The 13,584-nt window shown below is 37.6% G+C and overlaps 1 protein-coding gene and 1 pseudogene across 14 annotated transcripts in view; one reads left to right on the top strand and one right to left on the bottom strand.

Moving 5' to 3' along the window:
• Nucleotides 1–13,584, bottom strand: part of LOC143024990 (serine racemase-like) — a 56,064-nt gene that overhangs the window by 29,917 nt on the left and 12,563 nt on the right. The window contains exons 1-3 of one of the 14 annotated variants that reach the window (XR_012966327.1): nt 5,672–5,938; nt 2,009–2,202; nt 557–647 (exon numbers count right to left, since the gene is read on the bottom strand). Coding sequence is in view for 13 of the 14 variants with exons in the window: in XM_076184548.1 (XP_076040663.1) it covers nt 557–647; nt 2,009–2,202; nt 5,672–5,849 (463 nt within the window). In the remaining variant the exon portion in view is untranslated. Of the gene's footprint in view, nt 1–556; nt 648–2,008; nt 2,203–4,882; nt 4,953–5,081; nt 5,309–5,406; nt 5,514–5,652; nt 5,939–6,054; nt 6,078–6,220; nt 6,247–6,312; nt 6,678–6,745; nt 6,907–10,002; nt 10,079–13,584 lie in introns of those variants that run through there. The other 13 variants (XM_076184549.1, XM_076184561.1, XM_076184558.1 and 10 more) reach the window with 13 other exon arrangements.
• On the top strand, nt 10,022–11,490 carry LOC143024991 (uncharacterized; annotated as a pseudogene).

The following is a 13,584-nucleotide window of genomic DNA, read 5'->3' as shown; positions in this document are numbered from 1 at the left end:
TTCATACAATCTTCTCTTAGTATCCATTCCCAAATGTCTATTTCTAATTACATCTTTTTAATCCACCAAGGCATTTACTCGCTTCTCTCCATCTACATTCTATCTCCACCTCCACTCCTCCCTTTCCTACGACATTTGCAACCAAGTATGTAAAACTATCCACTTCTTTCAGTCTCTCTCCAGTCTGCTGCCACTTTCTCCCATTGTACATCTCATCACCTTATTTTTACCCACATTTATCTTCAACTTCTTTCTTTCACACACCTTCCCAAATTCTGTCACTAACTTCCTCAATCCCTCCTCTGATCCTGCTAGTTAATTAGCAATTGTAGAAATTTCAAATACTCATAATTATGTATGGAGTAAGAGGTGCTTGACCACTGGCTCCCAGAAATTCAGTAGTGAACTTACATATCAAAATGTAAAGGTATTTTGAAATTGACAGGAAAAGTAAGAAAGTTAAACCATATGAGAATAAATTAACTAGCTGATAAATATATGATCATGTTTCAACAAGAAATAAAAATGGAAATTTCAACACTTGTCTGAGGCTTACTTGCTGCATAAGCTACAGCCTGTCCATGATTACCACTGCTGTGAGTTACTACCCCAGGAACATCTGATTTCCTCTCCTTGGCTAGAAACACCTGCAATGTATATATAAATATATCAACTCACTTGAAATTCTATATATTCACATTTAAATATGAAACATCTATAATTTCAATTCTCATCTGTTATACTTGTCTCTAATTCATAAATGAGAAGTTGCATGTTCATTGTAAGGATGCATCACTGGTGAAAAATATAGTAAAACATCTGTAAATCACAACAAACACCACAGTCAGACGAGATAGATCTGAGTAAGTGAAACTGTATATTTTGATTGCTAACTGCAATCCTCTTTAGTAGTACAAAGTGGAAGGAGGATGCTGTCTTAAATAGCAACCTCTTACAATGGGAAGGGAACTGGGAAAAGAATAGATGTCACTGCCCCAACCCTTATGTGACCTGAGGATGACATGAGGTTGGGTCAGGGGGAGGGGGAGGAAACTTGTTGACAATTTGTTTGGTGATGAATAATCCTGATATTATATCTAGGGTCTACTGACCCTTGGAAATATTCATTGTGGGGAAATATTCAATTAAAGTGGATTCCACCATTTTCCTTCTAAACCCACAACCTGATTTATAAATAAGGTCAGATTTATCCCAGTCCATCCGGTGATTAAATTTGTTCATGTGCTGAAACACGGCTGAACTTTCTTGACCATACTTGATAGACCTCTTGTGGTCTATTAAGAGGTCAACATGTTTCCTCTCCCTCCCCCTGACCCAACCACATGTCATCCTCAGGTCACATAATGGTTGGGGTAGTGACATTTATTCTTTCCCCAGTTCCCTTCCCTTTGAAAGAGGTTGCTATTTAAGACAGCATCCTCCTTCCACTTTGTACTACTGAAGAGGATTGCAGTTAGTAATTGAAATATATAGTTTTGCTTACTCAACTCTTTCTTTTGTCCGACTGTGGTGTTAGTTGTGATAAAGATATATATCTATTTTGCAGGCTTTTTTCATACAAAATAAAGCTTAGTGATGGGCTCACCTACTTAAAAAGCATTTATATATTTATTCATTTATTCAATTTAATTTATTTATCTATTTATCTTTTTTTTGTTGCAGGGGGTAGTTTCATACTTTTATGTCCTCCCACTGGAGTCACCACTTGCAGACATAGTTATCTTTGTCTACAAATTTCCTCCTCTTTCAACAATCACATTTCCACCTTCCCTTCCTCTTTTCAAGTATTCTAGTTCAAGGGCTTCAAATCTTAATTTGTATACCATGTAGTTCTAGGATTCATTGAGTGGTTACCTACTAATCCATTGGTGGCTTTATAGGATTAATATGTATAGGACAACACAACAATGACAGTGCCCATACTATGGGACAGATTGAGAGTGAAATCAAATAATACATATACACTCAGTACTTTTCAAATACTTACAGCATTACAAGCTCCTCTAGCTTTAAAAGATCCTGTCTTCTGTAGATTCTCAGTCTTAAAAAATAGTTGTCTTCCTGCTATAGCATCAAGGGTAGAATTTGTCATAACAGGTGTATAATGTACAAAATTCTGAATTCGATTTGCAGCAGCTTGTATGTCCTTGAGTTTCACACCTGCCATGTTGAACTCTCCACCTAGGAAATCAGAGCTAATCATTTAGAATATGCTGGATGAAGAACTTTATAGTTACGATAGTTATTGAAAATGGAATATCACATATTTCTGCTACCATAAATTAGGCCATATATTTATTTACAAAAACATATCATACATATACCAAAGGCTCTTTTCCCCCTTACACAATCACTCCTTCATATAACCTCCTTTAAGCATCCATTCCCAGATGTCTATTTCTCATTACATTTTTTAATCCACCAAGGCATTTACTCGCTTCTCTCAATCTACATTCTACCTCCACCCCCACTCCTCCCTTTCCTGCCACATTCGCACCCGAGTATCTAAAACTATCCACTTCCTCCAGTCTCTCTCCCTTAATGCTCACTTCCAGCCTGTTGTCACTCTCTCCCCTTGTACATCTCGTCACCTTACTTTTGCCCACATTTATCTTCAGCTTCCTTCTTTCACACCCCTTCTCAAACTCTGTCACTAACTTTCTCAATCCGTCCTCTGATCCTGATACAAGCACAGTGTCATCAGCAAACAACAACTTGCTTATTTCCTTCTTTTCTCCATTTTCTTTAACCATCTCCAACCCCTGACCCACCACCCTTGCATTCACCTCTCGTACCACCCCATCCATGTATAGATTGAACAGCCAGGGCGACATAACATATCCCTGACGAAGTCCCACCTTTACCTCAAACCATTCACTCTCTCCATTTCTAATCCTAACACAAGCTCTACTACTCTCATAAAAACTCCTGACTGCTCTTAACAGCTTTCCTCCTATCCCATATATTTGCAGTACCTCCCACAGTGCCTTCCTGTCTACCCTGTTGTAGGACTTTTCCAGATCCATAAAAGCCCCAAAAACATCCTTACCTTTTCCTATACCTTTCTTACATATCTATCTTACCACAAAAATCTGATCTACACAACCCCTACCTGTCCTAAAACCACACTGTTCCTCACCAATTACTCCCTCTGTTCCTCTCTTAATCCTCTCAATCAAGATCCTCCCATAAGCCTTCCCAACTACACTCAACAAGCTGATCCCTATGAAAATCCTACACTCACACTTGTCCCCCTTTCCCTTTAAACATTTATTACTTACTAAGATATATAAAGAAAAACATTAAACAATAATAAAAAAAATCTAACATTTCACTAAAAGCATATCAAAATATATATTTCACAAAAATTACTTTCAAAATGACATATTTTCAATATATACATATGTATAAGTATGTGTGTATATATGTGTATATATATATATATATATATATATATATATATATATATATATATATATATATGTATATATATATATATATATATATATATATATATATATGTATATGCACAACACTGAATGGGTCCCAGTGATTAGAGATACATTTTAACAACCACAATGCACTTTAATTATGAGCCATCAAAGGCAGACATGCAGAAATCGAAAAGCAGTACTGCCAAGGACTCGAACCCAGCAACCACATGACAAATGGCGTAGTAAATTACCAACTAGGCTATCAAGAGACTGCCTAGTTGGTAAGTTATTATGGCACTTGTCATGTGGTTGCTGGGTTTGAGTCCTTGGCAGTACCACATTTCAATTTCTCTATGTCGGCCTTTGATAGCTTAGAATTAAAGTGCATTGTGGTTGTTAAAATGTGCATATATATATATATATATATATATATATATATATATATATATATATATATATATATATATATATATATATATATATATTGTATATATATATATATATACATATATATGTATATATATATATATATATATATATATATTAAGACGAGTAACAGATATATATATATATATATATATATATATATATATATATATTAAGACGAGTAACAGATATATATATATATATATATATATATATATATATATATATATATATATATATATATATATATCCATATATGTGGTGACCACCCTTGGCAGTGTCTGTGGATGAAATGTTTCAGGATACAGTTTCATGGACAATTTTTCTGTACATGAGTTGTAAGCGAGTTGACATCTTGGAAAAGGCATATGAGAATGGACAAAACAGAAATATTGCATGTTCTAAATATAAATGGTGAAAGAAAAAAAATGTGTACAGGAAAATGAATGATGCGTATTGTATAAGGATGTAGGTTATGTGTGAAAATGCAGATAAGACTGATTCAGGGTGAAGGTGAAGCTTGGATAACTACAACAAGTAGCAGTCACTAGTAAGCTACATGCACACTTTCAAGTGAAGATTTAAGCTAGAACAAGTAACAACTACACTGAAAAATATTACAAACATTTGAAACAATCTTTTTCTTGGTGACTCCCACAAGATTTAATTTCAAATCTATAATATATCATTGTATAAATGACCATACTTTTCTTTTATCTGATAAAATACCTGTCCTTCCTATAATACAGGAACCTACTGATGTGCTCTCATATTCTTTGTGCATAACATTCATTTGCCAAATTAAGGGGGCATAATTTTTATAGATGCATGTGCAATGAATGTAAGACAATTGGTTTTTATTCCAATATCACGCAAACACATTCATCACTTCTCTTATTTGGACTTTCTATGGAATAGTTAGGGTGGGTTAGGTTAGGTTAGGAGCTATTGGTCATCGCAAGTTTCATGTTGTCCGTGGTTGCGCGATTATAGAATTTTACCGAGAATTGCTCTGCGGAAAATTGAAGAGCAAAAATTTGTCCAGCATATTTTCATTTTCTCTGTTCCCAGTCTAACTTATACTGAAACATAAACAAAGTGACAGGCAGCTGCCCGTCCTCCCACTTCCCTGTTGATCAACTCTGCTGAGCAATTGTCAGAATTGTCTGTACCCCGCCTAAAATAACACGTACTATATACCTTTTTTGTAGGTACTTCCGTATTGGGCGCTGCAACAACTGGTTGAAATAGCTTTCCGTATAATCAGTAGCAAAAGACTTACCGTGTCATTCTTAAATGTGAGACACTCAAAATAGCTACGGATATCTATCAGCTTTTCCCATCCCTATCTCATCTCAAATGCACAATGTCGAATTCATCTTAAATTATCCAAAGTTGAGGCGAATATTTACGAAATATCGCATAATTGCAGATATTACATTGGCTGTCTTTAAATAGACATGGCTACAAGTCTAGGTAATAAATTTCAGCTATTATTACAATAAGTATCTCTATTATTCAATACCATAATATGCAACTATCCGTCGATAATTATTTACTAATTGGTAATTCTACACTTTTTATCAGAGGAGTAACAATAATTCTAACAGATGTTCCCGGTCTCAAGGCCTTAAATCACGTGTTGCGTTCGTGATCGGCATATCCTATCCTCTTGGACAAGAGCTTCAGATCACGTATAACCCGATCCTTGGGTGACCTTACAGAGTACCCATCCCCTTGTTGAAGGAGGATAATAACGGAATGCAATTACGTGATGGAAGCTTGCAGACCCTGATCGAGACGCGAACCCAGACTGCTGCGCCGAGATTCCAATCTCACATCATGCAAGATAAGCAAACCCAGTTTCCCAACGTTGGTGGCTCGTAGCACTACCCACTGATTCAGCAAGCCATGTGTCCCGAAATCCCTGGACAGTGGAAGGAGGAGGATGAGGTGGTTGAGGGGCATGCGAATTCTTATACATCGGGAAATTGGTGAAAGGGGATGGCTGCAGTTGGGAGCCAAAGTCCAGGAAATTTGAGACGCCGGCCGGGACCACACACGTTCCCTTCAAGTCGTGCGTGTAAATTTCGAAGGGCCAGAGAAATGTTTCTCAAAAGAGGGAAACAAACTCATGTAAATCACACTCCTATGCTAATTAAACAGAACTTACTACACTGATTTTAATATGTTTTAAGATATCTCCACAATCAGCGGTATGCACTTGATATTCAAGTTTCTTCAATGTGTATTCTATAACATGAATGTATTTCACAATGATTCACTTATCAACTAGCTGGGCAAAATACAACATACGTATTTGGTTGGAAACTTCCTACCCAGCTAGCCCTGCGCGCTCTAAGACCTAGCTAATACTATAAGATAATATCTCTGATTATCACTTTGGCGTCTCCTTTAATAGTGCACTGACTGGTGATGTCTTCAAATGAATGGGTGCCCTCAGTTGAACAGGATGCTGTTGATATTCATAGATCCATGCGTCGTATAGGGGCGGCGGGAACCATGCTTGACCTTAGTCGATAGCACTGAGCACGTGTGGGGGAGGGGAATCGAGTCCAAGGATTTCATTTTCCCGATTTCGTGGATCTTTCCGTACTTTGTCGGTTTTCCTAAGCACGTAGGTTCAACGCATTGGATCACTGGAGTGGGGTTGGCAATAAGCCCCGACTAAACTTGGAGATTCTGATTTCGGGGCAATTCAAGAAGCACATTTCGGGGCACGTCACGAAACACATTTTCTTGTTTCTGTAAGTTTCCGGGACACTCTAAAAACGAGTCAATGTAATGTGATTGGCGATGGCCAACGAAGATAATAATTTGTTCATGTTCGTGGGTATTTGTACACTGGCGAGGCAGCGAGGTCCACAGAGGACGTGTTCTATGGGAGAGTGTGGTGTGCCTACTGCGTGATATCAGCGGTATCAAGCATGAGGCCCAGTAGGCTGTTTTTCGGCGGGCATTTTTCCAATTGTTAAATTGCGAGAGGAATACGACGCAACGTCTGGGCAGAAGTTGAGGCAATTCAAATAGTCTTGTGAGGTAGTTACTAGCCTAGGCGAGAAGTGGCAAGCAACAACAACAACAACAACAACAACAACAACAACAACAACAACAACAACAACAACAACAACAACAACAACAACAACAACAACAACAACAACAACAACAACAACAACGACGACGACGACGACAACAACAACAACAACAACAACAACAACAACAACAACAACAACGACGACGACGACGACGACGACGACGACGACGACGAACAACAATAATTATGATAATAATAATAATAATAATGATAATAATAATAATAATAATAATAATAATAATAATAATAATAATAATAATAATAATAATAATAATAATAATAATAATAATAATAATAATAATAATAATAATAATAATAATAATAATAATAATAATAATAATAATAATAATAATAATAATAATAATAGTAATAATAATAATAATAATTATAATAATAATGACAATAAAAAAGTCTGTGTCGATCGAGAACTGTCTCGCAGCTGGGAAGATATTGAAAAAAAAAAAAAAATCTGCTAATACATTGGTGTTAGATGACATTTCTTATGTACAGTAGAATTTGACAAAGCATCATGACCAATGAACTTCAGAATCCTTCAGAAGTACGCCTACTTCATAAAAAAAGAGATTAAGTTTATCGCTGCAGTATTTCCCGATCAACACATCAGATAAATGATAAGAGAGGCGCCCTAACAGTTTCAGGGTTGATATACAATGTAGACTCAAACTTTTTTTAGGTTGTATAATTTCCATTTGCACATGTCTGTTTGTACATAACGTACAAGTTCTGGAGCGTACCAATTGTTCTCGAAGAGTTATTCTTTAAAAATGAATAATACAATGAGTTTAACTTCAGATATGGTGAAACAACAAATTAAAGAACAAACTAAGGACACAGTTATTAAAGTGATGAGGGAGAAGGAGAATATAGTAAGAGACTTAGCGGATAAAAAGAAATGTATAATTATATTAGGGATGGAAGAGAAGCATAATCCAAATAGGACTACAAGAGTAAAGGAGGAGAAGGAAAAAATAAATAAGATAATAGAAGTAGTTCAAGAAAATGAACCAGAAATAGGGAAATAAATTGAAGAAACATAAAATAGGTAAATACAATAAAGATAAGACATGACCAATTAAGGTTAAATTCAGGTCACAAACGACAGCAAAGAATATCTTAGCAAAAACAGGGTAACTAGCGGACAATGATCAATATAAACAGGTATGGATAAAAAGAGAGATGGATAAAGAGGAAAGAGAGGATGAGAAAGCAAAAAGACTAGAAGTTAAGGAAAAAACAAAACAAGAACAGAACATTCAGACAAAGAGAAATTCTATTGGAGAGTAGTGGGTATGAAAGTGAGGAAATGGTTCATAATAGAGAAAAAACAGAAGGGAAGCAGAAAACAGGATGGAAGTAGAAGAAAATTAAAAGTGTCTTACACAAATATAGATGACCTAAATAATAGGCTTGAATTAACTGAATGATTACCTGAAAGAAAAAGAACCGGACATAACGGGAATTGTAGACAAAATTGAAAGGTCCACTACCACCCAACAGTGTAGGACATGGTGCATATAATTATTGAATTAGAAATAGGGAGGTAAACAAGGGGGTGGAGTTATGTTCCTGACTAAGAAGGATGTAAATGTGAGGAATGTTACATATGGAAAAATAGAGTAGAGATGATTATGATGGAAGTGGAGGACAGGGATGGGAAGAGCAGGAAGTTTGTAGTAAATTATGTGCCTCCTAAAACGGCTTCGTGGGAAGAGAAAGAACACAAAAATATGTTAGAAGACACAAGGATAACACTAAGTAAGATAATGAAAGATGGAGGAAGAAAAGTTATAATGGGTGACTTTAATTGTAAAGAAATCTGCCGGGAAGAGATGACAGTGAAGGGTGGAGGAGACCTATGGGGAAATGTTCTACTTGATATGATTATAGAACATACAATGACACAATCGATACAAGAGAATACTAAGTATAGAAATGAAGAACCATCGAGACTGGACCTAATAATCACACCAGAACCTGAAATAGTGGACAAGAGTAAATATAAGACACCACTAAGTAAAAGTGACCATATATTGGTTGAACTGGAACTAAATGAGGAAAAATACATGAAAAAAACGAACAATATAGAAAGGGAAGATTGATGTATGGAAAAACAAATTTTGATAAGATAAGAGAATTCTTTCAAAAAGCAGACTGGAAAAGGATACACAAGGAGGAAACAACTGTAGAAGAGAAATGGAATATTTTGACAAAATTTTATAAAGGAGTGGAAAAGCATGTTCAAAGACAAAAACAAGAAAAAGGATATGTAAAGTGTTGGTACAACAAAAGATGTAGGGAGTTAAAAGACAAAAGGGATAAAGCTTGGATAAAATGGAAAAAAGACAAAAGACCTGAAAAAGGGAAAATATATACTAGTTATAGAAATGAATATGTACAAGTGTGCAGAGAAGAAAAGAGAAAATACGAAAAGGATGTCATAGAAAAATGTAAAGATCAATCAAAACTATTTTATAGATTTATAAACAACAAACTGAAAAACAAACAAGAATTAGAGCAACTACGACAAGGAGGCGTTGAATACACAGAGGAAATAGAAATTGCAGAAATTATGATCAAGCATTTCAAATCAGTGTTTACGAGGGAGAACATATAACTTAGAGATGTCGAGTGGGAGGAGGAAGTCCCCCCTATGAAAGAGATAGAAGTAACAAGGGATGAAATAATGAATCCCTTGAGTAATCTCGAAGTCAGAAAATCGCATGGACCAGATGAAATGGCAAACTGGATTTTGAGAGAATGCAGGAACGAACTAACAGACAAAATACATAGTCTAATAAGCAGTTCATTGAAAGAAGGAAAAGTTCCAGAAGATTGGAAAAGAGCAAATATACATAAATACATATACCAAGGCTTTTTCCCCCTTACAAGGGAGGTAGCCAAAAAGGAAAAGGCATAAAATCATTCCCACCTATTCCATCCCTGAATACACTCCACACCCCTCCACCCTCCCTCTTATCTTAGCACCTCCTGGATAACGGGTCATCCCTGCACCTTGTCCACTGCCCTGGGTCAGATGGGGGTCCATTATCCAGTGTATGAAGAGTGTATGCATTAATAAACATGCACTTCAGGCTCTTGCAATCAATGATGATGCCAAGCCATCTTTGGATTTGTCCATTAGGAAGTTCCTACTTTCAGAAGTATTTTGGGATCGGACTGAGGGTATTTTCAAGCTCCTGAAGCCAGTGGTAGATGCCATCACTGCCATAGGAGACAATAAAAACCTCTCTCTGGTAATGAAAGTGTTCAGTGATTTAAAGCTGTCATTTGAAGAGAATCTCTCCTCATCCCAAATCCTGAAGAGTGAAGAAGATGCCTCCAAGGGAATAATTCGTGAAAGGAAAAAATTCCTGGTGAAGAGTATTCACATTGCAGCCAGTTTGGTGAATCCTTGTTACTGTGGATGTCACCTTTCGGGTGAAGAAGCGGTAAGTAGTTTTTATTTTTATTTTGTAATAATATGTTCTTATTACCCCCAAAATCCAGTCTTGCCCGTATGCCACTGCATATGCCTCCAAGTCTTACTTGACCTGAATTCACCTGACCTAAATTACTAGTAGTATCTCTTTAAAATTATACAAGTTGCGGTATCATATACTTATACTAAAAATATTGTTGATTTTCAGGTGGATGCAATGCAGGCCATTTATGAAATTGCTGCACAACTGCCAAATGTCGATGAGACCCAAGTAATAGCTGAGTTGGCAGATTACAGGTCCAAATCAAACTTTTTTCAAAGCCATTTGTTTGGAGTGCTGTTGATAAGACATCAGCATCTAGTTGGTGGAACGGGATCTGTTGCTCAACTCAGCTGTCCCGTGTTGCCTCAAACATCCTGCAACTGCCCCCATCCAGTGCATCTGTCGAGCGATCCTTTAGCAGACATGCATTGGTACATTCTGCGAGAAGGAATCGTTTGACCACCGACAGAGCTGCCAAGTTGGTGTTTATTGGGCAAAACTTGGCACTGGGCAATATGGACGATGCCCATGAATATCCTCGCCATGCAGCTCATGCCAGTAATCCACCACCACCACAGCCATCAACCAGCAGGGATTCTACTGCTTCAAGCAGCATCCCCACTTTCCAGCTTGAGTCGGACGACTCGGACCATTCTGAAGCAGATTCTGAGGACTCAATTGATGATCTGCCCAGCCCCGGCCCTAGAGTCATGATTTCATCTGATATAGAGGAGCCTGAGGAGGAGCGGCAGGAGCCACATGACATGGAGTGATGTAGTAAGGAAAATTTGTAGTGTTCAATCCCTGAAAGTTGTGCTAAGACTAAAGTGGATTTTAGAGGACTATGATGGATATACATGGAGGAAACCATTCATAGCAGTCCATCAAACACATGTATAGCACATGGCTATATTGTATAAAGGCACATAGACTGATCAATGCTTGTTTGTTTTCAGGTTGATGACATTGCTGGTGTATGCAGACACAATATATTGGCAAATAGCTTCATGCTTATCTAGATTTTGTAAGGTTGCCATATTGGCCCATATACAGCATCTACACTTGTTGCACGTTGTCTGATGAGGCCTTGGATTTCTGGTGTGAAGTTGGGGTTGTGTGATTTTCACACCAGAAATCCAAGGCCTCATCAGACAACGTGACACACTTAAACACGATACCCCCACACCTATCCCTCAAAACATAGCAGACCAAATACAAACACTAAACACTGTGATTGCCAATAAAATACATGAACAAAAAACACAAAATTGGCAAAACTTTATCAATACACTTGATCACAAAACAAACACCAGCAAATTGTACAAAACACTCAACAGCATCACACTATCCAACACTAACACTACACGCTCTCACGCAGCAATAATCACAACAACAGATAATCTACCCTCAAACAGACAACAAGCAAACGCACTCATACGTCATTTTGCACAGACGAGCCATCTTACATCTCACCCTGACGACCGACGCACCATTCGACGTAAGAAAGACTTCCCCACAGACTCAGACTATACACCCTTCATAGACAGTCAGACAAAACTCATAATGCATAATCTCAAGCACTCATCTGCCTGTGGCCCTGATAACATAAGCAACATCCACCTAAAACACATTGGACCACAAGGTATACACGCACTCACAAACATTGCAAACTACAGCTATTCACACAACACTATACCCGACATCTGGAAGCATGGTAAAATAATCACCATTCCAAAACCGAACAAAGACCCAACAATCCCAACATCGCACCGCCCAATCACACTTCTCTGCACCCCCTCTAAAGTCATTGAACGCCTAATACTTAAACTTGTCACACCATATATTCCCCTTGCTGACTCACAACACGGTTTTAGGCCACTACACTCCACAAACACTCTTCTGACAAACCTCACACAAAGAATTTTAGATGGCATCAATTCAGATAGGCCCCACCACAGAACACTTCTTATAACATTGGACATTAGTAAAGCTTTTGATGCTATCCCCCGCCACAACCTAACAAATAAAATATATAACACAGACATGCACAATAACACCAAAAGATGGCTGGCCAATTATCTGGCAGGCAGGAATGCTCATGTGTCATATAATGGCCAATCATCGCACATCAGAAACATTAAGAACGGAGTACCACAGGGCTCAGTTCTATCCCCCACATTATTTAATCTATACATGCATGACTTACCCACGCCAGACACCTCAGAAATACAAATCTCTTCCTACGCAGACGACATAACAATCACATGCACACATCGTAACACAGACAAAGCTGCAGAAATAATCCAGCCTTACCTTGACACACTCAACACATGGTTCATCACAAACAGACTCAAAATAGCTCCAACCAAATCTACAGCAACACTTCTCACCAACTGGACAAAAGAACACAAATACATACCTCATCTCTACATCAACAACACTCTAATACCACACACAAACACACCGAAAATTCTTGGTGTAACATACGATACATCCATGTCTTTCAAACAACACCTCACAAACATAAAAAACAAATGCACACCTAGACTTAACGCACTTAAGTCAATCACTGGAACAACATTTGGACAAAACAAAGAAACTAATATAACAATATACAAACAATGCATACGCTCAGTGATGAATTATGCGAGTCCTGCATGGGCTCCTAATCTCAGTGAGACACACCACAACACCCTTCAAATCATACAAAACAAAGCCCTAAAAACAATTACAGGCTGCACAAATACATCACCTACAGACCATTTACACCATGAAACAAAAGTCCTCAAAGTCAAGGACCACCTCGACATGAGAGGCACACAAACACTTGCTGCAGCCACCACAAACACATCACACCCGCTACACTACATAGCAGAACACCCACACACACCAAGAAACATTAAAACTACACCCAAAGACCTTTATTACGCACAGATACTCTCTTCTCTTCCTCCACAACCACCAAATACCAGCCTCCGGAAACATATTCATAATCATATCACTCACCGCTCCATTAACACACTGAAAGACAACACACTGCTGCATGCCAGACCCCCTGATATCCACCCTTCTGAATCCTCTCTCC

This window comes from Oratosquilla oratoria, chromosome 4 (assembly GCF_046742065.1).
Source record: "Oratosquilla oratoria isolate Oo_2021 chromosome 4, ASM4674206v1, whole genome shotgun sequence".
In the NCBI taxonomy this organism is placed as follows: Eukaryota; Metazoa; Arthropoda; class Malacostraca; order Stomatopoda; family Squillidae; genus Oratosquilla; species Oratosquilla oratoria.
This window is presented reverse-complemented; position numbering and strand designations above follow the sequence as displayed.